The sequence below is a fragment of the Lycorma delicatula genome, chromosome 5 (genome assembly GCF_047948215.1).
Source record: "Lycorma delicatula isolate Av1 chromosome 5, ASM4794821v1, whole genome shotgun sequence".
Lineage (NCBI taxonomy): Eukaryota > Metazoa > Arthropoda > Insecta > Hemiptera > Fulgoridae > Lycorma > Lycorma delicatula.
In genome coordinates this window covers 38,165,394-38,192,315 of record NC_134459.1, presented here as the reverse complement: position 1 = coordinate 38,192,315, position 26,922 = coordinate 38,165,394, and the positions used below count along the sequence as shown (strand labels likewise).

The 26,922-nt window shown below is 33.0% G+C and overlaps 1 protein-coding gene across 3 annotated transcripts in view; it reads right to left on the bottom strand.

Moving 5' to 3' along the window:
• Stat92E (Signal transducer and transcription activator Stat92E) overlaps positions 1-26,922 on the bottom strand; it is a 111,554-nt gene that overhangs the window by 68,086 nt on the left and 16,546 nt on the right. For all 3 annotated transcript variants that reach the window (XM_075365904.1, XM_075365903.1, XM_075365905.1), the window contains exons 7-11: positions 24,625-24,803; positions 23,222-23,392; positions 16,022-16,136; positions 11,850-12,001; positions 7,038-7,161 (exon numbers count right to left, since the gene is read on the bottom strand). In XM_075365904.1, coding sequence (XP_075222019.1) covers positions 7,038-7,161; positions 11,850-12,001; positions 16,022-16,136; positions 23,222-23,392; positions 24,625-24,803 — 741 coding nt within the window. The remainder of the gene's footprint in view (positions 1-7,037; positions 7,162-11,849; positions 12,002-16,021; positions 16,137-23,221; positions 23,393-24,624; positions 24,804-26,922) is intronic.

The window sequence follows — 26,922 nt, the reverse complement described above, 5'->3', positions numbered from 1 at the left end:
GACGAGCACACAACCGAGGTGGAATCCTTTCTTGTAGATTATTTCTCACAGGTGGAGGATGCCCCTCTAGAGATTGACCAAGTCACTGAAGCGGAAGTTTCCGCAGCCATTAAGGCCACAAGCCCCGACAAGGCCCCGGGTGTCGACGGGATCAGCGCCCGTGCATTCCGGAACATACCGGCCTCCGTGATTACAGCAATTTCGGTGATATTCACGTCCATTTTGTACGTTGGATATTTCCCGAATTGTTGGAAAACGGCCAAAGTCGTATGTTTACCCAAACCGGGGAAAAGTTTACTTTTCCCACGGAATTATAGGCCAATCTCCCAGTTACCGGTATTGTCTAAGTTGTTCGAGAGGATTTTTCTTGAAAAACTGAGGCGATACATGGAGGGAGAAGTGCGGCCCGAGCAATTTGGGTTCAGGGAGGGTCACTCAACCACCCTCCAACTGGTAAAAATAATAGACGACCTTGTAGGAGGCCTGAACAGGAAACGGGTGACTGCAGCCGTTTTTCTGGATGTGGCCAAGGCCTTTGACAAAGTTTGGCATAGCGGGCTGCTTTATAAGCTAGCGCGATCGGCGATCCCCTACCGCTATGTCAGACTGATGCGGTCATATCTGCTAGACCGACAATTTGTCGTGCGCGTAGGGGAAACGATTTCCTCCACCAGAGAAATAGCCGCTGGGGTTCCCCAAGGAGCAGTACTTTCCCCGTTCTTGTACACTTTGTACGTGAACGATATGCCGCTGTCGGAAGGGGTCAAAACGGCCCTTTACGCAGACGACACGGCATATTTCTACGAATCCGCAAATGTGGATTACGCGGTCTGGAGGCTCCAAAGGCAGCTGGACTTAGTGGAACCGTGGCTCGACATGTGGAGAATCAGGGTCAACGGTGAAAAATCGGTGGCCGTGATGTTCACATGCAAGACACGAAAACCGACCAGAGAGCTGGAAATCTCAGGGGAGAAAATCCCTTTTGAGAAAACAGTTAAGTACCTGGGGGTGGTGTTGGACAGGCGGCTTACCTTCGGCGAACATGTAAATTATGCGACCCGGAGGGCTAAGGCCGCCAGAGCCTCACTATACCCAGTGCTGAACAGTGCCAGCCCATACCCACTGGCAACTAAGCTTCTCATTTTTCGGCTGTACGTACTGCCGATTCTAACATATGCTTACCCGGCATGGGGGGCAATGTTGAGCTCCTCGCTTCAAAAGAAGATCGAGGCCGTCCAAAACATCGCGTTGCGGACGATCTTTGGAGCTCCGTGGTTCGTCAGGAACGCCACTCTCCGATCTGATGCGAGATTTCAATCCGTGTCCGAGGTGGGGGTGGCGCAGGCGCGCAGACTGTTCGGGAGAGCGGCTGTGTCCGAACACAGTCATCTTCGGGACATCTGCAGAGAGGACCCAACTCCGACAGTTGTAAGGAAGCAGCCTCACGCCGTACTGGACGAACCACCGTGATGGTGCGGTGCGGTAGCCGAAAATCGACAAACCAGGCTTAGGGGCCTCCATATCGCATGAGCCATAAACGGAATAGTGCGTCAGACGCGTTTCCGGGGTCGCGAGTGAATAGTTTTTTTCGCGAGTTATATAGTTTGAAGACTTCAAATACGGTAAGTCGCGCACAAAACAAAAACGCGGTCTAAAAAAAAAAAAAAAGAAAAAACGCGGTTTTTTTTTTTTTTTTTTCTTTTTCTCGCGTGTGTTTTGTTCTGTTTCTCTAGTTTCAGAAACGGGAGAAACGTGGATGTGGAACGACGCGTCGTGCCGTCTCATCCTGCCAGTCGAAAGGAAAGTAAAAATTAATTTTTTTTTTTTTTTTCTCTTTTTCTCGTGTGTGTGTTCTGCTTCTTTTGTTGCAGATGCGAACAGCCACCACAAAAACAAATGGTTTCTTCACTGCGGCCACGCGGTCCCCCCAACCCCTTCTCAGACACACGCGTGTCTGAAGGTTAATAATTACGTGGAAAGAATAATTACTGTTTACTTCTTTCCAGAAAATCGCCGCCCCAAAACCGCGATCGCGAATAGGTATCACCATCTGTAAGTTAAACTTACAGTAAGATAAAATAACCCAGCAATTGCGACTCCTCCGGAAAAGGGGACACATTGCTCCCTCCTTATAGCTAGTGCCCCGTTGTGGCGTATTCCTGCTAGCCTATTAAAGAGTTAGCACCGAAAGGACTTCAGTGGACGGTCTGAAGGGGAATTACGTCGGGAGGACAGGCTTTATAAGCCTAGCCTTCCGCGGTCGGCCCATGAAATGGGTTCGATAACGCTGGTTTAACAACGGATTGGAATGCAATTAAATCCGTCTTAAATTCACTAAAATAATAATAGACAAAACTTGAAAAATTAGATCCGAGATTAAAAAAATAACCCTTTTAAAAACAAGCCCGATTAGAAAGATCCAGCAGCAAGGGACTCTGTCCAGGTTCTGCGATAAAGTAGGGAGTAATAGACTCCTGCCAACTTTGCATTCCATTCCATTCCATCTGCATGCAGCCAGACATCGCCAATTCTTGGAAGCTTCACAATGACAATGCGCTGTGCCACATGGCGCTGCTGCTGAGGGAGTTTCTGGCCAAGCACAGGGTTGCCACGTTGCCTCACCCCCTACAGTCCAGATCTGGCACCGCCGGACTTCCTCTTTCTTCAGCTCAAGCGGGACCTCAAGGGAAACCGATACAGCTCTGTTGAAGACGTCCAAGGGACCGTGACTGCATCTCTGAAGGAGCTCCCAGAAAGCAAGTTCCAGAAGGCGTACACGCAGTGGGAATCGCATTATATGCGTTGTGTCAAAGCAAAAGGGTGCTATTTCGAGGACTACTAAGGATTTGTACAGATTAGTTCAATAAAAAAATGTTAATTAATTCAGTCCTACTACTTTTTGATCCTACCCTGTATGACACATTTCTGATTTTAATGTAATATTTAATTTCAGCCTCAGACTTGGTGACTAAATGAAACATTTTATCATATAAATATCAATCAAGTCATTTATCATCACAGGCAATGTTAAAATAATATTAACGCATATGCAATAATACACACTAATAATACTAATGTAGTTGAGGGATAATGACCATTGACCATAGAAGTCTATGCCCATTACCTTAAAAAAAAAAAAAAGTAAAAACACAACAGTTGAATGTACCCTTCTAATTTAAATTTATATGGAAGAAAAAAAAATCAATAGAGGATTGAGGCTGTTCATTTTTCCAAGTCAAATGAATCATTCTTAATTACAGACTCAAAAAATAACTGATTCCTTATCAGAATTTTAAAAATATTTTTATAATTTACACATTCAACAGATGAGAATCTAAGAAATTCTGTTTCGGTAAATTTTTTGAAAATATTAGAGAATGTATCAAACACCCTAGATATTTTAAATCATGGACAGGGTGCTTTGTGTATGATAAATTTTATTCTGTAAAATTCTTACTGAAATAAAATTCTTCTTAATGTCAGCTTGTAACTGAATGTACCATGTTATTCCATATAAGTGGATACATAATTCAACTTAGAATTGGAATAAACTTTTACTGGGGCTTAAAAAAAAAAATTCCAAAGTAATAAACCAATTAACACAATGACCAAGTTTCCATTTAAAAATTTGTACAAAATCAGATCATTAACATTAAACGAAGTATATGTTTTAAAATCTATATACTACTTACTACTTTATGAGAAAATTATAAACGGATGATTGTTGAAAATAAATTTTAACTACTTCTTTTACGTGCAATAGTAAATGAATATTTAACAAGTTTATAATGATGATATTTAAGAGGTGGGAGTAACCTAGTTCTGAGTGTTTAGCTAATGAAATCCAGTAAAATTAATGTAGTTTGACAACGAATAATTTTTAAAAAAATTTTCTGGTGACCATAATTTCATAAAATTTCAATATGTGACCATATTTATGGTCGCAACAGGAAAAAAATGAGGATTGAAACTAATTTAAATTACTGATACAGTATCTTTCTAATATTAGAATTATAAAGAATTTTGTACAATCTGAAAGAACCAAGATTGTACTGATTGACAAATCCAAATGTAAGTGAAAATTATGTAGCGTGACAGTTGATATGTTGTATAACTACTGACAGAGAAAATTAACACCCAAATTTACATTTATTTGAAACTTAAATGAGTTTTTAGCAGAAGGTGCAAGATATATTTTAAAGGTCGCTTAGTAACTTGTGATGAAACTTGGATTCATTATTTTTGGCCACAATCCAAACATTCGAGTAAGAAATGGAAACATCTGAGTTTCCAAGGAAAAAATCAAACCCTATCGTCAGCCAGTTATGTTAATAACCAGCCAGTTATGTTAATGGTGTATATGGAGTATAATGGTGTTAATTGGGACTATAAAGGCCCAATTTATTTTCATTATTTAGCACAACAATGAACAGTCAACAGTGAGTATTACTGTGACATACTAAAAAATAATGTCAATACAGTGATGAGGAGGAATTGTTCTGGTTCTTTCCCAAAAGTCAAATTCTTCTGCATGATAATCCCTGCTCCTGTACCAGTCAAAAGGTATACATTAGATACAGTGAAAAGTGTTTAATGATGTCTTTTTATGAAAGATTTCATCATTTTATGGTTTATTATTTTTATGAAATGTTTTATTTATACTTTATAGTTTGTAAAGTACAATATTCAACCATAATCTAAGCATAGTGCATAAACTAACTGTTCATGTCACTTAATTGTTCAAGAAATTGCTAAAACATGCAAAAGAGATATCCGTAGAAGAGAGAGATACATGAAAGAGAGATCATAGAGATTGTTAGGAACTGAAAACTGAACATAAGCATATTCTCCATAACTATTAATCCAACTTTCTCCCGATTATGCCCCACCCACCAGTAAAAAGCAAGACAATACTAGTTGTGTCTTTGCTGATTGTGCTTCAAGTGTAGTAACTTGCTTCATCATGACTGTAAAAAATCACAGGTTATCTTATTTTATTTTATTCACACTTAAAATATCTATTCAAAAAGAAAGCTATTCAAAAGTCAGGTTCGGAGGTGTTGCCATATCCATCTTATGATCCTTATCTTGCACCATTAAATTGTTTACGTCTGATCCTCTGTTTTTACATAGCACCAATTCGGCAACAAAGAGCAGGACAAAAATGCAATACAGGAATGGCTCAGACACCAAGGTGAACAAGCCTTTACTACTGAAATAAGAAAGCTCACAGAAAAATGAAACAACTGCCTCAGTGTAGTCAGGAACTACGTTGAGAAGTATAGTTTAATTGTCACTAAATGCTAACAATTTTTCTACAGCCACTTGTTTCTTTATTTATTGAATGACCCTCATGATATTGGATTTGAAATATTTTGTGTTGTTCATTATATATATTCTTATAAAGTAAAAATAAAAAAAAAAAACATTTAATTTGAAAATAATACATTTTGCTAATTAGTAAAAATGTAAATGTAAATTGTAATATAAGTATATAGAAATACCTTGAGTGATTACAGTATTAGCTGAATGTAATATTCACATTGATTTTATATATAGTAATGTATGTAAAAAAAAAATTGTAATTGCATGTTAATATGGCAAAAAAATAAATATTTATGTTTATGCAAAAAATAATTTGGAGTTAAGTAAAAATTACAAGGATATCCTTGTTACAACTATCCAACAATACACTAACTTGGCAGCATCAAATCAATTTATATAAAATCTAAAGAACTATAAGTATCAGAGATCTTATTTTAGACACAGGTCATTCATTACTGAAATTTATCTTCAAAAAACTCAAATATCCTTTTTGATTACTTTTAACCAAATACACCTGAGTGAAACATGCAAATATTCACAGAAAATTTGCTGTATTAACTTTCAATAACCATTCTTACTCACTGTCTTCCTCAAATTGGATGTTTTTGAATCAATGATTTTTCATAATCAGAAGTTTTTAAGTACTGCAATAGATATTTTAAGTGTGAATAAAATAAAATAAGATAACCTGTGATTTTTTACAGTCATGATGAAGCAAGTTACTACACTTGAAGCACAATCAGCAAAGACACAACTAGTATTGTCTTGCTTTTTACTGGTGGGTGGGGCATAATCGGGAGAAAGTTGGATTAATAGTTATGGAGAATATGCTTATGTTCAGTTTTCAGTTCCTAACAATCTCTATGATCTCTCTTTCATGTATCTCTCTCTTCTACGGATATCTCTTTTGCATGTTTTAGCAATTTCTTGAACAATTAAGTGACATGAACAGTTAGTTTATGCACTATGCTTAGATTATGGTTGAATATTGTACTTTACAAACTATAAAGTATAAATAAAACATTTCATAAAAATAATAAACCATAAAATGATGAAATCTTTCATAAAAAGACATCATTAAACACTTTTCAATATCATCTTTCCTTAAAATTCATCCTAAAACAGGAAAAATTTATGCCATTGGGCTGCTTTAATTGCACTATTGGAGAGGAGTTAATAGTTAAGTTATGTACTATTGTAAAGAGTAAAAGCTCTAGGCCTGAGAACTTTTCAGCAACTGAGAAAAAACCATCGTAATCACATGAAATTACTACTACTCTATGGCAGAATCCTAAAATTCAAGAAAGTTATGATCAAAAGGATGTTTTTCCTAGCTAAAATTTAGTTACTTGTATAATTATTGTAATTTGTGAATAAAAATATCAAAGATTTCTTCATTTTTATTTAAATGCATGTATATCGTCAATATGTATAGAATATCAATAACTAAAAAAAAATTAATGGCATATGTGAAAGCAACTAAGTTTACTCCCAACCTTTCACAAATGGAAATATGAATTGCACATCATTACTAAAAATTAATTAATTATTGAATTCCAGCCAGACATAATGATTGGCTATCATTTTATATTCTACAGTTATCAGAAAAATATTCTCTCCTTACAGAGCAAAACCTAATTATATAAAATGACAAATAACATCTAGAAATTAGACAATCAAGAAAATAATTAACAAACATATCTTTAGCTTACTTGAAAATGAAGTTCCCCCCCACCAACTGAAAATTGAGACGAGAATAAAAGAGAGAATTTCTCATCCATAACAGATTCAGTGCCTTTCTTCTCAGCTCGTCTTATCTTTTTCAGCTGCATGTTCCTACAAAGAAAGTTTGAATTATAAACAGACATATATTTTGAAAATTCAGTGAACATATTTGACTACTGTGCTAATAATCTTTAATATTATATGAAATACAAACCACCGAAACACAGTAATCGAATAAGTTAAACTTACCTTATTAATTTCCAATAACTAGTATTTCATGCAATATATATACATTTATTTATTTATTAATACTAAATGTAGAGTATCCTGAGAGGATTTGGCTAAACTTCATAGACATATTTCTCTCATTAAAATAATGAAAAAAGTTGGATATAAACATGACTCCAAAAACGCTTCGTTAGTGAGTTACAGCTAGTGAAAAATTTCACCCTGATACTGAAATTCCTATACTGAAATTCTGGGAAGGTAAATTAAGGGGTAAATTTGGTGGTCTCGTACAGTTTTTGAACTGAAAAATTGAAAAAAAATGGGTCTCAGAACTGTATCACCATTATTTTCTATGAAACAGATTAATTTATCTTAATTTATCTTCCCAAAATTTCAGTAGGGCTTAATTTCAGCGGGGAGCAGAAATTCAGGAAAAATCTTTCATTAGCCATAACAAAGCATTTTCAGACCCATGTTTATACAAATATTTTTCCATTATTTTAATCCTCCTCTATGAATCATGAGACCTTGCCGTTGGTGAGGGGGCTTGAGTGCTCAGGGATACAGAGTAGCTGGACCGAAGGTGCAACTATATTGGAGAGGTATCTGTTGAGAGCCAGACTAAGGAATGATTCCTGAAAGAGGGCAGCAGCTCTTTCAGTAGTTGTTAGGGGCGTGAGTCACAATGACTTAAACGGCCATATCAACATCACTCAGTCCTCTGAGTACTGCGCAGCTGAAAGCAATGGAAAACTACAGCTGTTTTTTTTCCAAGAAAATGTGGCTCTGCTTTTATTTTCACATATACAATAATGGAGGCGCCTTCCTTGGTAAAATATTCCGGAGGTAAAATAGTCCCTCATTCGGATCTCCGGGTAGGGACTACTAAGGAAGGGGTCACCAGAAAACTAAAAAATAACATTCTACGAGTCGGAGCGTGGAATGTTAGAAGCTTAAATAAGGTTGGTAGGCTACAAAATTTAAAAAGGGAAATAAATAGGGTGAATGTGGATATAGTAGGAATTAGTGAGGTTCGGTGAAAAGAGGAAGGCGACTTTTGGTCAGGTGACTTTAGAGTAATTAATTCAGCGTCAAATAATGGGCAGGCAGGAGTAGGTTTCGTGATGAACAAGAAGATAGGAAGGAGAGTGGAGTATTTCAAGACGCATAGCGATAGAATCATTGTAATAAGGATAAAATCAAAACCTAAACCAACAATGATTGTTAACATCTATATGCCTACAAGCGCCCATGATGATGATGAGGTAGAGTGTGTATACGAAGAGATTGATGAAGCAATTAAACACGTAAAAGGAGATGAAAATTTAATAATAGTTGGAGATTGGAATGCAAGCATTGGAAAAGGCAAGGAAGGAAATATAGTGGGTAAATACGGGCTGGGCAAAAGGAATGAAAGAGGGGACCGACTTATAGTTTTGCACGAAGTATAATTTAGTAATTGCCAACACCCAATTTAAAAATCATAATAGAAGAATATACACTTGGAAAAAGCCAGGTGATACAAAAAGCCAGGTGATACTGCAAGGAATCAGATAGATTATATCATGGTTAAGCAAAGATTTAGAAATCAACTGGTTGACTGCAAAACTTACCCTGGGGCAGACATTGATAGCGAAAATAATTTGGTGATAATGAAATGTAGATTGGGGTTTAATAACCTGAAGAAAAGGTGTCAGATGAATCTGTGGAATTTAGAGAAGCTTGAGGAAGAGGAGGTAAAGAAGATTTTTGAGGAGGACATCGCAAGAGGTCTGAGAAAAAAAGATAAGGTAGAAAATGTAGAAGAATGGGAGAATGTTAAAAAGAAAAATCCTTAAATCAGCAGAAGCAAACTTAGGCGGAATAAAGAGAACTGGTAGAAAACCTTGGGTTTCAGACGATATATTGCAGCTGATGGATGAACGTAGAAAATATAAGAATGATAGTGATGAAGAAAGTAAAAGGAACTATCGGCAATTAAGAAATGCTATAAACAGGAAGTGCAAACTGGCGAAAGAAGAGTGGATTAAAGAAAAGTGTTCAGAAGTGGAAAGAGAAATGAACATTGGTAAAATAGACGGAGCATACAGGAAAGTTAAGGAAAATTTTAGGGTACATAAATTAAAATCGAATAATATGTTAAACAAAGATGGTACACCAATATATAATACGAAAGGTAAAGTCGATAGATGGGTGGAATATATTGAAGAGTTATACGGAGGAAATGAATTAGAAAATGGTGTTATAGAGGAAGAAGAGGAAGTTGAGGAGGATGAAATGGGAGAAACAATACTGAGATCTGAATTTAAGAGAGCATTAAAAGATTTAAATGCCAGAAAGGCTCCTGGAATAGATGGAATACCTGTAGAATTACTGCGCAGTGCAGGTGAGGAAGCGATTGATAGATTATACAAACTGGTGTGTAATATTTATGAAAAAGGGGAATTTCCGTCAGACTTCAAAAAAAGTGTTATAGTAATGATATCAAAGAAAGCAGGTGCAGATATATGTGAAGAATACAGAACAATTAGTTTAACTAGTCATGCATCAAAAATCTTAACTAGAATTCTATACAGAAGAATTGAGAGGAGAGTGGAGGAAGTGTTAGGAGAAGACCAATTTGGTTTCAGGAAAAGTATACGGACAAGGGAAGCAATTTTAGGCCTCAGATTAATAGTAGAAGGAAGATTAAAGAAAAACAAACCAACATACTTGGCATTTATAGACCTAGAAAAGGCATTCGATAACGTAGACTGGAATAAAATGTTCAGCATTTAAAAAAAATTAGGGTTCAAATACAGAGATAGAAGAACAATTGCTAACATGTACAGGAACCAAACAGCAACAGTAATAATTGAAGAACATAAGAAAGAAGCCATAATAAGAAAGGGAGTCCGACAAGGATGTTCCCTATCTCCGTTACTTTTTAATCTTTACATGGAACTAGCAGTTAATGATGTTAAAGAACAATTTAGATTCGGAGTAACAGTACAAGGTGAAAAGATAAAGATGCTACGATTTGCTGATGATATAGTAATTCTAGCCGAGAGTAAAAAGGATTTAGAAGAAACAATGAACGGCATAGATGAAGTCCTACGCAAGAACTATCGCATGAAAATAAACAAGAACAAAACAAAAGTAATGAAATGTAGTAGAAATAACAAAGATGGACCACTGAATGTGAAAATAGGAGGACAAAAGATTATGGAGGTAGAAGAATTTTGTTATTTGGGAAGTAGAATTACTAAAGCTGGGACGAAGCAGGAGCGATATAAAATGCCGAATAGCACAAGCTAAACGAGCCTTCAGTAAGAAATATAATTTGTTTACATCAAAAATTAATTTAAATGTCAGGAAAAGATTTTTGAAAGTGTATGTTTGGAGTGTCGCTCTATATGGAAGTGAAACTTAGACAATCGGAGTATCTGAGAAGAAAAGATTAGAAGCTTTTGAAATGTGGTGCTATAGGAGAATGTTAAAAATAAGATGGGTGGATAAAGTGACAAATGAAGAGGTATTGCGGCAAATAGATTTGGAAAAATATAATTAAAAGAAGAGACATACTTATAGGCCACATACTAAGGCATCCTGAAATAGTAGCTTTAATATTGGAAGGACAGGTAGAAGGGAAAAATTGTGTAGGCAGGCCACGTTTGGAATATGTAAAACAAATTGTTAGGGATGTAGGATGTAGAAGGTATACTGAAATGACACGACTAGCACTAGATAGGGAATCTTGGAGAGCTGCATCAAACCATTCAAATGACTGAAGACAAAAAAAAAAAATTTTAATGTGAGAAACACACCTATAAAAAGTTTAGCAGAATCCTCCGGGGACACCTTGCATATATTTTATACTATATATAATAACCCAATTTAAATACCTCAGAGGAAAAAAAAAACAATAAAAAACCAGAATGAAAAAACCCTGATCCAAACAAGAAGAAACAAACTAGCTAAAGCTCAAAAATTAATCTGGTACTTACAACAAAAAAATGCCTACAATAAACACAAAAATGTGATATAACACAGTTATAAAACCAGACGCAACTTATGCAACAGAAACACTCTGCCAGCTGAATGAACAATCAAAGACAGACAGACACCAGAAAATTAAAAGAAGTGGAAGAACCTACACCAATAAAAAGTACCAGAAAGATGGGCAACAGTGGATTGTGTCCAATAGTCACGTACAAAAAGTTAGAACCTATCACTGATACCTTGTGTCAAACGAGAAAAGGTACTTTGGACAGACCATGAGGATGCAAAACAAGAAAATCAAGAACAAAAACACTTGCTTCACACTCATAAGAAAAAAACTCATAACACAAACATTTTCAACACTATAAAGGGCACAAATATCAAAATGTATGAAAAAAGTACTGGAAGGACCATAAGGCCCACAGAGTAAGGCCAAAGGCTGAAGATACTTGGATAATGGACTGATCCTTGCAGTCAAAAAAGTTGATGACGATGACGACGATATTAATAATAATAAATATATGTATATAAAATATAATTTCATATTAAATATGTCTGCAGATTGAATAATTAAGAGAACAATTTGTTACCGGAAGTTTACAGACAGATGTCTGGTTGCCTGCTGATATTCCATTGTACCAGTGTTATTTAATATTTCTCCACTTGCATCACCTTTAGTAGCAATTTTGTCATTTTTCAATAACGCATTTGCCTGAGCTTCACTAATTATAGTTACTTTCACCTAAAACAACAACATAATGTAAAATTAGAAATTATCTGTCCATAAATTTTCTAAACAAAATTATAAATAAGACATCTGACAATAACAGTTCTAATAAAATGCATAAAAATCTGAGAAATGTTTTTTACTGAATTCTTTGAAACAGAAGATGACTTCTTTTAAAACCAACATTCTTGAAAAATGAATAAAAACTATGCAATAATTTTATTTTTTATTTTTCCTTTATAAAATGTGAATGGCCACTCACAGTTTGAATCATTAATTCTATCAGATGAACATTCTATTCATTTGATGCAAACAACAATAATTTTTTTGTAAGAGATTACAGTTGTAGGAGAAGAAATCAAATATCTTCCTAGATAATTAATCTACCACACAAACAAGGAGCTAGTTCATAGGAAAATTTTGAACCCAATGAAAATTGCCAAGCTTATAAACCAGGATTCAAATCCAGAAAGAAAGGCTGAGATGCTATCAATGTGCAACAAGGTTAGCAGAGTAGTAGCTCTGCCAACCTCTCTACTCAATGAGATTTTCTGACAGTACAAAAGATAGAAGTGCGGTATAAGGTTTAACATTATCAGACAATGGAATCACAATGAACAGTTACCCAAATCTTTTGTTTTGACAAATCTAAAGGTTTTTTCAGTGTCACAATATGAATCAGCATGAACTGACTTTTCATATTAAAGAAAAATCACATTTAGAACCATTTTATATGGTATAACACGTCTCTTTTTCTGATATGTCTTACAGTAAAAATACAACCAAAAATTCATCTCCTTCATTTTGCACATGCAGAAAAACCATTATTTATGCAGAACCCAGTTATTTATGCACATTCTAAAATTATTAGAGCTTACCAGGTACTCAGGATTTTGTGTCAAAAGGTTATATGACTTGACATCAAAATGTTTGATAATCTAACAATGCATTAATTATAATATAGCAATTTTCACTAGTTAAGCTTTTCTAATAAACATTCTGTGATCACTGTTAGTCAACCATGCTAGTTTCTCATCAATGAATTTGTTTGCTCTTCTAAAATAAATAATATTGTGAATGATTTAGTCTGATATCTCAAAAAGCTATATATGAATTTCTGTAATAGTATTGATAATCTTACAGCTGCAAAGTTTTGTTGCTGCATTCAGTGTAAAATCACTATAAATGCATCAAATAAGAATTTGACAAAAAAAAATATGCTGCCTAAATGACTTGTAACCTAGGGTGGTTTTCCAGCAGGATGGAGCACCACCACATTGGGGATTATTAGTTCCAAGATTTTATGAACGAATCATTTCATGGCAGATGGATTAGACACGAGGGTTCCACTCCTTGGCCACCACAATCACCAGACATAATTCACTTACTTTTTTTCCTCTGGAGTAATGTTAAGGACAGTCTATCTACACAACACCCATATCTGATTTGGACACATTGAGATGGAGAATAACTAAAGCTGTTGCAAGTGTTACCGAAGAAATGTTGACCAACACATGACTTAAAATTGATTATCAGTTGGACATTCTACAAGCAACAAAAGGAGCATATGTTAAAATTTACATGGTATAAAAAAAAACTTGATAATTTTTTCTTTCTTTTACCACAAACCATACAGCGGTAACTGTAATAGATTTTTTAATAAATTTTTATTATCATGGAATAACTTTATGGACAATCTGTACATTCCATACAAACCAATCTTAACAGTGATCATTTTAAGTGAATGAAAACAAAGAAACTTTTGTTTTAATTTTTCTAATGATATAAAGTAAGCAAAAGGTTATGTAAAATAAATCTCCACAAATATAAACAGAAAAAAAAATTATCCCATATTTTTAGATATCTCATCAATAAATTTCATATCAAGATCAGAAATGGGCATAAAAGAGGACTGTAACACATATTTTGATGCTTTATTTCATGGAAACTGGTCAAATATTTTTGAGAAGGTGTGAACACGTTCAGCAAAGTATTTTTCAAGTTTTTTGTTAAAAGATAATGATAATGGAAAGGCAGAGCTTTTGAAATATGGCATTGACAGGAATGTTTTAAATTGTATCTGTTGATAAAGAACAAAATGAAAAGGACGTAAAATAAATTGAAGAGAATAATGGACATTATATATACATAATCTATCCCTAGGTATTTCCAAAGAGAACTGTGCCTACAGCCTGAGTTTTAAGAGACATTAATTAAACTATGCTTTTATTTCTACTACTGAAGTAAACATATTTTCTATATTAATTTGTATTTGTTTTGTCTCCTATGACTGTGTAAACATATATGCAAATGCTAAAAATTAATTTCTAATTAAAAATAAAATAGGGGAACTGAAATAAGGTATCAGCTTGTAATTAGCAGACTGAATGGATATAAAAAAAGCTCATAAACATGTAATTATTTGTAATATTTTGAAATGTATTTCTTACACTAGGCATGATTTTAAAGTAAGTTATGTTTTGAATTTGCCATCAACATACACGATGTCAGCAAATGGCGTTTGAATAGCTCAGTTATTTAAATCAAGTCAATTGTCATTCCATAGTTAGTTTATATACATTCAAATAAGTGTTATAATTCAAGATCCTGCCAAATGTGAAATATAAGGAGTAATCTGAATTTTGATGGCAAAAAACAATACTGCAGCTGAAATTTAAATGCAAATTTTTTATGTTTATAGAATGAATATTATGAGTGACACTAAAATAAGACAGGGACACTGTTCATTTCAAGAAGGCTGAACAAACATTCACAATCAAGAACATAATGGCTGGCCGTTGTGATAACTAATGATTTGATTGAAAATTTTGACAAAACCAGTGCTTCATCGAGTTACAATTGATGTTTCACAACTTTGATTTATGAAGCTTTGATGAATAGTTAGGCTATAAAAAAAATTGTGTACCATGTGGGTGCCAAAGATGTTAACTGACATGTGTGTACATGCACACACACACACACAGATATATGTCTAGCGGTAGCGCAAGACTTTTTGAGGTTATGAAAATGAAGGTTACACATTGTAATTGGAGATGAAACCTGAATTTCTTGTTCAAATGTCAAGACAAAGAAGCAGTAGATGTGATGACGGTATTCATCCTTTCCTACCTTCAGTAAAGAAGCTTATGGTTACTGTTTTTTTTTTGGGGACAAAAAAGGGCATTTTGCTGGACAAATTTGGTGTTTGCAAAACTACTGTGGATTCTGAAATATAATGTGAAATGTTAAAAAATCTTAGAAGAGCTATAACAAACAACATAGGATGTTATACTGCAGGATTTTTTTTGCATGACAATGCCCGACCTCAGACAGCAAGCTTGGCAAATCAGAAAGTAAGGCGATTGGAAAATCTTCATTCATCCTATGCCCCTGACTAGCTTCAAACAATTATTTTCATTTTTTTTACCTAAAACAGTGGCTTGTATTACATAGATTTGATGATGATGACAAATTTAAAAATGGTGTTACAATGCAAGGTTTAAGTCATTGGCGGTGGAATTTCTTAAAGAGGGAATGAAGAAGCTAGTGAAACATTAAGAACAGCTGTTGAAGTTGAAGGTAACTATGTAGAAAAGTAGTAAATAAATATAGTTTTTATGTATAAGTAATGACGTTTTTTCATATTTTTCAGTTTTTCTTTTTATTTTATAACAGAACTTACTTTAAAAACATACCTCATATATATATTTCAAAACATAAAAATACTTCCATGTTTATGAGTTTTTATATCTCATATACGCATTTACATACATACACATATCATACTCACAATTTAAATAATTTTTAAATGGAAAGTTTACATTAACAGTAATAAAAATATTATTTTTTTTGAAGCAAGATTAGATTTCTTATTTAAATTACATACTTTAGATTACTAAAAAAAAATCAGTAATGAAAAGTAAGAATTGCAATCACTTGAATTAAAAACAGTTAAGAGAAATGTCAGTATAGAAGGAGAATCAGTATATAACCTTTATCAACCAATTGTTTTTAAGTAGATTTTAGAACACATACCTGTGGTGGATTCATATGGACATTCAGTTTGCCACCAACTAATAATCTCACAGTTGATACAAACTTTGTATTTGTCTTCATGACTTGTGGAGGTTGTTTTTCAATAATAAATGTGCTGTGAAAAAAAAGCACAAAATAAGTTAAATAATTTATAAATGTTCATTTACACTAGGGGCATTCCATTTTAATTCAAGAAATTCTCAAATAATTCAAGAAATTCTCAAAAATATAATTGCAACACTATTTTTGATTTTGATGATATTTGGTATATGATAACTACCCACCTTGTAGTGTCCAAAAAGTACTTCTTTATATTTAAAAAAATTTTTTTCTTGAGTAATAGACTATTTTTTAACTTGCCAACAGGTGAAAACAGCCATTTTCGTCACTTTTTCCATGAGCTGTAGCATTCTTATTTTACATTGTACAGAAGGTCAAAAAGGGGCTTTTTGGAAAAAGTAAACATGAAACTTCATTTTAGTGAACTCAAAATTCATTTTGTTACAAAACCAAATCTTGCAATGTCTACTGAAGTTATGTTTACAGAATTTTTTCAAATTTTGGGCCAAAGTAAATGATAAATGGTTTAAGGTAACAGGCCTTTTAACTCTTACCTTCTAGAAGTACTTATAAAAAAAAATCAGACTGTTACCAAACGTCCTTCATTAAAAAAACCATGGCCAACAAATTGTAAGATTTTGAAAATTGTTTATTTTTGGAGCCCAAAAACCACTTGTAGGGCAGGTGACAAAAATTTGAAATGTTTACAGCACTAAGTACTTTTTATGTACTTTAAAACCATATAAAATTTATTTTGTTACTCAAAAGTGGTTGATGAGTAATGAAGCCGTCAAAACTACTAAAACACTGTTCCTTTTAATCATGAACAATGTATCAAAAAAATTCACAGCATGTATATTTCAGGTAATAATGTAGGCCTACTATACAAAATATTTTGATATGCCTTTAATGAGATAGCTTATATTCTAGATAGTTTGTTACTTAAAGTATTACTCGTACACACATCATGTTTAAACACGAAAGTGAATAGACATGCATATTTGCGTAATCCTGAATGTAAACACTGTAGAAGGCTCAGTTACTGTTTTGATTTCAATGCGATATGTTATATTGTTGCTTGTGTGGTTAGGTAATACTGTGGTTAGGTAATGTCTACTTATTAATAAAGTAATTTTATTAGCAGTGAACTTTTCTTTTATGCAATATCTTTTATTTTTAATTTTACTAATTAGAAAAATTTTTATTTTAGCTGTAGAGAAACTGAGATAAGAAAAAATGAGGTGCAATTGGTAGTTTTATAATTTATACTACCTGTATTGGAATGCTAACTTGCATTTTATAAAAACAGATTATGGAGTGGTCAATTGGTATTCACACTGAAAAAGTATATCACAAATTGACTTACAATAGATTTTCAGTATTGCATGATATTTTAGAGTTTACTGAATGGTAAATATCACTGATATATTTAAGAAGCGGATGTAACAAACAAAAAATATCTGTACTTTTCCTAAACCAAATATTTAGATAATGTTTTTATATTAATGGGAAAAGTTGCTCTGACCCATTTAGCTGTCACACTAAACTGGTTAAAAAAATCTCTTTGGAAATAACTTTGACACTTTCAACAAGCAATTCAAATTTAAAATTAATTTCAGGGGAGCACTCTGACAAAATGCTTAAACAAAATACAAAAACCACAAGATGATACAGAAAGTGAACCAGAATGTCAAGATATATTTGAGTCACAATGTGTCATAGTCGAGTGGGTGAATAAAGCTTGTTCAGCACTTGGCATTTCCCCCCTCCTTTAAGGTTCAAAAATTATCGAGCAGCATAAAGCAACCAATTTAAAAAAATAAAGTTACAAAAGTAGCTGAGTCAGTTACCAGTAAATTAAATGATTCCTTTGATTTAAATGTTTCTACAGAAGAAACCAATTTAGTACCACAAAATTATGCTGATTTAGGTAGGGAATATGAAGAATTAATCATTAAAATAAAGGATAAAACAAAAATAGTTACATCAACCCAGGAAAAAATTAATATTTTAAGTTTATTACCAAGCAGCTGGAGCATTTAAAAAAAATCAAAATGAGTTTAGTGTTAAGTTAGTATTTAACCCGTCAATCCAAACAACTAGTTAAAACAAGAATTTTGCTACAAATCAGTAAAAAGAAACCCATACATAACTGATGAAAATGTTATTAAATGTATTCAAGATTTTTACCAGCATGATAAACACAACCAAATGATGCCACAAAGAAGGATTATGTCTGTAAGACAAGCTGACAGGAAGAAAATTAATATTAAAAAAAGGCTTGTCTTATGTAACTTAAAACAAATTGTACAGCCTTCGAAGAAACACATAATTTAAAAATTGGTTTTTCAAAATATCCTGATTTAAGACCTAAATTTTATGTTCTGGCTGGTGGGTCAGGTACACACTCTGTTTGTTTGTTTGTGTGTGTGTGTATGTCACCCACAAAAATGTAAAACTCATGTTATCTGCTCTAAAAATGAAATTTGATTATAAAATTCTCCTTTCAACCATGGTATGCAATATAGAAAATGAAATGCATGCTGTCACAGTGTGAAAAATGTCCAGGCACTAATGAAGTGTTCAGATTAGTGCAAAAGAGCTGGGGTGATTTTGATTCTGAAATTATCTTCAAAAACTGGGTTTCTGTTAATCGTTGTGAACTAACTACTCAAATTCTTCCATTTTAAGAGTACTTAGATAAACTTACTGAAAATTTAAATAATCTAAAAAGGCATGATGATTTTTTTTACAAAGAAACAAGCTAATTTCCTCAAAATTAAAAAGGAAAACTTGTTGGGGGGTGAATGAATAACCCTCCATTGTAATGGAGGGTAATGGTAGACTTCTCTCAAAATTTTCCTTTTGTGATATAGGAGAATTCCAGTCATATCATTGGTCAAAAACTTATGCCACAGTACATCCATTTCTCATATATTTTAAAAAAGAAGGAAAATAACAAAGCCAAAGCTACTGTGTGATTAGTGAGTATTTATAGCAAAATACCACATCGCTCTTCTGCTTCCAAAAGCAAGTTATAAATAAAGTAAAAACACTGTTAAACATTTTTTTTAATTTTTTGATGGCTCCTCACCCCGTACAAAAACAAAAAAATTTCATAAATTTGTGCTACCATCAAGATTTTGAAATCACAGCTGAATGGCTTTTTTTGGCTCAAACCATGGAAAAGGATCATGTGATGGTATTGGTGGAACTGTAAAAAGGACTGTGACTAAAGCAAGCCTTCAAAGGACAGTCAGCAATCAAATTGTTACACTTTCTAAAATGTACAATTATTGCAAAGACAATATTAAAAATATAACATTTATTTTCTGCTGTAATAAAGCTGTCCAAGAAACTGAAGAACACCTCAGTTCTCGTTATCAGGTAATCGCAACAGTCCCAGAAACAAGAACCTTTCAACTGGAAGAGGTCCCATTCATCTTTGGTTTACACCAAAGATGAATGAGGACTTATCAGTTCTGCTAAATAAAAAAATAATGTTAAGATTGTTATCAAAAAGTGCAAGATTTATTCATAACTTCCATAAGCAGGAGTACAATAAGGTAAAAGTTAATTAAACAACTTGTTAATGTATTTGAATTTTTTATCATTTTGTAATTATTACTTGTCATTCTGTAATTGACTATTTATTAATTGTCAATCTGTTCATTCTAAAGAGTTTAATTGTAATTTTATAATCAGAAAAAAATACATAACACCAATATTTTTGGATTTGTTATTTACAGTTAAAAGGAACGGTGTTCTTAGCGGTTCTGATGGCTTTATTACTTGTCAACCCCTTTGAATAACAAAATAAATTTTATATGGTTTTAAAGTATATAAAATGTACTTACTACTGTAAACATTTCAGATTTTTTCCACCTGTCCTACATGTGGTTTTTGGGCCCAAAAAATGAGACATTTTCAAAATCTTATGATTTGGCAGCCATTTTTTTTAATGGAGGACACTTTGCAAAAGTTCAATTTTTCTTTTATAAGTACTACTAGTACCTAAGATTTAAAAAAGCCTTAAAAGGTAAAAATAAGCCTGTTACCCTAACCCCTTCATTATTTATTTTAGACCCAAAATTAAAAAAACAATTTGTAAACATATCTTCAGTAAACATTAAAAGTTTTGGTTATGTAACAAAATGAATTTTGAGTACACTAAGATGAACATCTTTACTCTTTCCAAAAAGCCCTTTTTGACCTCTGTATGATGTAAAATAAAAGTGCTACACAGCTCATGGAAAAAGTGATGAAAATGGCTGTTTTTACCTGTTTGCAAGTTAGAAAATAGTCTATTACTAAAGAAAAAAATATTTTTTGGCCACTACAAGGTTGGAAGTTATTATATACCAAATATTATCAAAATCAAAAATAATGATATACTGATCATTTGGTGAATTAAAATGGAATACCCCACTAACATTATTCTCTCATAAGATTGCTTAATACATGCTGATGCACAATATAACACTTGCAGATAATGAAATAAACATTTATAGAGCTGGTGCATGTTTTCTCTCAATGTAAAAATCTATGCATGCTTATCAAGTTTAGGAACATTAAGCAACTGCATATGTGGGCATGACAAACTGAAACATGGTGTAATTTTTACAGATTTGTAAATTAAGTAATTAGTACTAAATCTGAGTGATACAGTTTGCATCTACTTACAGAATCTGATAATACCAGCTCTTATTCAGATGAACAAAAACTTGTTAACTAAGAAAATTGCAAAAATATATCAAAAGAAAGAATTGATGTATATAATATTCCATAAATAAGTATTTGTAATTTTTGTGATAGAAAACCATATGACATAAAACAAGTTTCCAATACGTTTTAAAAGTTTAATATGAAAACACACAAGAATTTATAAATATGAAAGTTAAGATTAAGAACAATAAGGTTATGATTATTTAAAAGATAAAGTTCTATACTTGGAAACGTTTATTTCAAAACACTTACTTTACAACATTTATTTTAGTCTGTTACAATAATTGTATGTAACTAACAGGTTTTTCTTTTCTTTAAAAGAAAAATCTATTACTCTTTAATTAAAAATCTACTACTCAAGACAGGAATTGCAATGTTACAATTACAATCTTCTACAATAATACAGGAATTTGGATGACTGGGATGAATATACAAATTGTTTTACTGTATTCTATGTCACGATCTATCAATGTAGTTACTTCAACCTGAGATTTGGTTTTCATGACAACTATCTTCTAAACACTAATACACATAAAAACAAACTGAAAAGACAACAGCAGTTTGATATGACATTATAATATGTGGTAAGTTTTTATAATAAAACGATTTATTACAAAATAAAAATTTATTATAAAATTAGTGGTTTGGGCAAGATAGGTTAACTATTGGAGTCTCTTATGATCAAGATTTTAATAATCAGGATTTTTAATTATATACAGGGTCATTCACGGGAACTGGATGTTTTTGAAGTGGGTTGTAGTCGGGCGTTCGTGGTGGGAGGGGCACCTGGCTGGTGTCTGATGTTTCCTTTGTTCATAGCATTTACATTTCAGTCGTTGTGATGGAGCCGTGGATGCTAGACCAACGCCTGTACGCGTATGACAGTTTTGTGCGAAATGACGAATCCGTAATTGCTGTTTAGCGAGATTTCCGCCGTCAGTTTAATATCCATCGTAATGCAAGTGTCCCTTCTCGTAACACAATATTGGGTAAACAACCTTTGAACAAGTGGTTCAATAATGAAGAAAAAACCACCGGGTCCCCGACGAACTGCTAGCACTCCGGAGAACATCGAATGAGTAAGGGAAGCCATTGTCAGAAGCCCATGCCGCTCTATTCAGAGGCATTCAGCAGCGCTTCAAATGAGCACAAGTACGGTAAGACGAATTCTGCATACAGACCTGCATTTCCATCCTTACAAGACAGCCATCGTGCAGCAGTTAAACGAGCAAGATTTCACGCAGCGATTACAATTTTGTAGACAATTGCTTACCATTTTTGAAGAAAATGAAAATTTGTTATTGTTAATGAAAGACGAAGCCCATTTTCATCTGAATGGCTTCATCAACAAACAGAATTGCCGGTATTGGGCAGAAAGAAACCCACCAACTTCACGAGAGACCACTTCATGGCCCAAAGGTGACTGTCTGGTGTGCAATAGGAAAGGTCGGTGTTATTGGACCATATTTTTTTGAAGAATGACGCTGCCGTAACTGTAACAGCTGATCGTTACATTGTGATGTTGAATATGTTTTTCATCCCTGAGTTACAAAACCAGGGAATCAATTTTCAAAATGTGTTATTCCAGCAGGATGGAGCTACAGTACACACAGCGAGGGCAACGATGGCTGTTCTCCGTAACTTGTTTCCGGGACGGATCGTTTCCAGATTCAGCGACATTCCTTGGCCCCCTCGGTCCCCCGACTTTAGTTGTGATTTTTTTCTGTGGGGGTTTCTGAAATCGCATGTGTATGGCAATAAATCGCGTTCATTGGAGGACCTAAAGATCACAATTCGTCATCACGTCACCCAGATTGATGTAGACATGCTGCAAAAAATTGAGGCCAGTTACCGTGAAAGGCTACAACAATGTATTGCCCAAAATGGACATCACTTGCCGGATGTAATTTTTCGTTCATGAGTAAGTAACAAATGCTTTGATTTAACAAGTGTTTCAGTACCAATGAAACTTTTTTAAAGTAAATATTCAATTTTTTATGATTATTTTAAAAACATCCGGTTCCCGTGAATGACCCTGTATTTACTATCTAGTTATTTTAGTTAAGATTTCATTTAGAGCTAAGATTCATCTTGCAGATTGGTCTACAAACTTGTGATGCAAAGAAAGATAGGAAAACAGACAAATAGGATTATCCACCAATCTGCTTAATTTTTTTATTAAACATAAAAGCATAAGTTCAGTATTTAACAGTATACATGAAAAACTCCAATTTCATACTAACAGATGAAACGAATCACTACAAAACTTTGTTAAATAATCTATTTACAGCTTCAACAAAGAATATATTAAGGGGATCTGAATAAAATTGGGGGAAAGGGGAGGAACAAAATAAAATTAATAAAACAATTATTTATAAAAACCTTATTATTACAAAATTATAAATTAAACAATACCTAGTAATTAGGGATGAAAGAAGTTGTGTTATTTGTGCATTTAGGCTTTTTGGAACATCATGTGGATCCATCATATTAACAGGCGTATTTAAACGAACATTCTGAATCAGGAGCTCAGTCTTCTTAATCTGCTGTCTATTTTGCCAAATGATTTCAGCAAGACTTTCACACCTAAAAAAAAAAAGAAGAAAGATGTTTAATAAAAAAATCTAAAGATTCTTTATTATAATGGTTGTTATTTTAAGTTTACTTTTGTAAAACCCTTATACTAATGGACCTAATAGTAAAACAGTCAAAATTTAATTTTATTTCATCTGTTACCTCTTAACAGAGAGCAAAATTATTATCATAACTATTTTGGCTTAATTGTCAATGTTTATGAGTGAAACTTTTTGAAAGACATGATAAAGTGAAAAATATGACAAGCCCATTGGGTAGATGAATATAGTGAATGATTCTGCTACTGTCTGGAGTGGGCCAAACTCATCCCCAAAATTATATAATATATATACATTTATTAGTATTCCTCCATCATGGCTTCACCTGCAAATTTTTTTAATAGCAAACTTATTCATTTCACATATGAGTTCTAGCAACACCCGTTGCGACTTCACCTGCACTGTATGGTCACAAATAATTATAAAACCACATCTTTTTATAAATGCACAGGCACATATTATGAATAAATCAAGCAACAAGGACAAAATATTTAATTTTAAACAAATATAACTATAAACTAATACAGATGTATTATCTACAAGCTATTAAAAATGAAGGATTCTTAGGTCAGTTGCAAAGGCTTTAATTGTAAATACTGTAAAATTAAAACCAGGAAGTCTTCTTCATTCATTTTAAAATAACTACAGTGATAATTAAATTTTAAATCTACACTAGGGTAGTAAATGATATAGAGGCTAACTAACAAGTAAATGAAAATGCAAACACAACTTTGACAATTAGTTATAATAATGGGTGAAGCAGCGCCCATTAAAATAATGGATTAATTATAATATACACTTAATTAATAGGTAATACCATATGGTAGCTAGCAAATATAGAGACTATGTTTACTTTTTTCCTTTTCACATAATGAAATTCAAAGTGCACAGGTATGAGAATATACTGTGATTATATTATTATAACTCATTGTCAAGACTTTCACAGATATTGTTATTTTGGGTAACCGTAAGTTCAAAAAGAAGTTTTTAAAATTTATTTTCTGTGATCAAATTGTAATTCTATGAATGGAAGCTGGTGCTGAAGCATTACTTACTTTATTGACTGGGAGATGAGATTTTATTATCTTTTTCAAGCAGTTATTTTAAACTCTCATATGAATTCTAAATCTAATTAACAATGTAAAATCTGAAAAAAGAAAAATGAAAGATCAGTAAATTACTTACCAATCTTGTATTGTATCAAGATTACTATTGAATTTTGCTCCGTTTCCAGCAAGTTGCTGTTCTCGTTTCCAACGAAGTAATTCATCATCTAATATTCGAGACTGTAATGTACATAATCTTGTTACGGTTTCTTTTAAAAGATCTAAAAGTCTACATCGTTGGTTTACTATACTTGTAGCCTAGAAAAAAATGTAAAAATACAAATGGCAGAAAATTCTCTTTAATGTCTATCAATTTTTATTGATTCAATGCCAGGTGAAAAACTGAACACATTCTCAATTAAATACAACAGAATAATCAAATTAAAAAAAAATTATAAACTGAAATGCTGTTGAAAAAATTGTTCATACCAAAACTAGTTTAATTAAAAATAAGATGGGTTAAAAAAGTTTAAGTTTAAAAAAAAAGAAAAAAAGCCGACTCATTTATTACCCAATTCAGGACTCATTTTTATAACCATCAAAGTTATGTTGCAGGTCTGCTTTGAAGACATCAGATCAGACCAGCAACTAGACTTTGAACTGTTATCATCTGTCCACAACTTTATCATCAGACAAATAAGTTTTTATGTATAAATTATAAATACATTTGCTAAAGTTTTTTTAACTGCCTTAGTCTTGGTGACTAAATATAAATGAAAATGTCTTCATTTTAATTATAACATTTCAAAACACATCACAGGCAATTTTCAGTAAATTACATCAACTCAGCACAAGTCTGTTGAACTCAACACATTTTTCATAATTACATCCTGATAATTAACTTTATTTAAAATATATCATTTAAGATACTTCCACAGAAAAATGCTTTTAAAAAATAAATTTTTTCTCTAAACTAACTTCACTCAACTACAATTTTCTACAAGGGTGATCATTATCTCACCCAAAAGATCATTAAACAGGGTCTATGAAGGGACATTATGAACGATATGGCATAAAATTTATTTCACCATGTAATCTTCAAGTCTTTAAAGTTCATGCAAATTATAGGGTTTATTCACATACACTCTGGATTTAAGAAACCACCACACAAAAAAAATCACATATGCTGGCTGAAGAATAAGCACCCCAAACAATGTCTCCATAGTGAGATTTTTTGGTAAAAATTTTCTGCTTCAAATAATCCATTGCAATAGTACATTGTGGGCAGTTAACCCATCTTTCTGGTACCAAACCAGATTGTGAGTAATGTGTCTTCTTGAAAGTTTAGGCATCAGGAAAGTTTGAAGAATGGGGAGGTAATACTCTACATTTAAAATGACTATGTGCCTGTTTTCCTCAAAGAAACATGGACCAATGACAGCATTTTTAGTAATTCCACACCTAACAGTCACTATGAAATAGATGCTGATGCAGCTCTTTAGGATTATAAGTAACCAGTAGTAAAAATTTCATTTGTCAGGTGAAAATATACTTCATTGCTCATCAGAAGAACCAAGTCATCATTCCTTATGTCAATCAATAATTCTCTGAAAGCTGTAAATTGTACGTAATCTTGTGGTTTTAGCTGCCGTACAATAGCAATTTTATACGGGTGGATGTATAAATCTATGTGACAAATTTGCCATTATGCAATCTGAGAGAGTCAGTGCAACTGCATGCTCATGAGCCAACCAACAGGGGCTAGATTCCACTGCTTGGACTGCCATGGTCTATGTTTTCTGGTATACTAACCGACTTTAGTCTTCCTGTTGGCTTACTGTTTAAAGCTAAACCTATAGCTCTGAAGTTTTGAATCCGTAACAAAAAGGTGTTAAGAGACTGGAATATGAACATCATATTCCAGTAAGTGATGGGAAAGCTGTAGGACTTTCCCATCATGCAGCTTTTTTCTGATGCACAGATTACACACACAATTTAAAATATTATAATTTCATTTAAATATAATATTTTCTGTTTTATTTAAGTCAATGATTCTAACACTGATTCAATGATTAACAATGATTCAATGCACATATACGTATTTCATTTGCACAGGTGTGGTGGTACTAGCGGCCACCTTAAATACATTTTTACAATGTAACTATTATTCATTTATTTAACTGCTCACCTGTGATGTTACAACAAAGTAAACAAGGAGTACTAATGACACACTACACCCACTTAGCTACTAGTTTATTTACAGCCTTTTCTGCGGTAGGGGTGTAATATTACAAAAAATATTTTTGGAAATATTATTTTTTAGTTGTTAACAATTGTGCCTAATAAAAATAATACCTTAATTAGGCGAAATCTCAAAACACTGAGGGTGACCTTGCGCTACAGCCTCACCCTTCGATCTTTTTAAGTTGAAAATTTA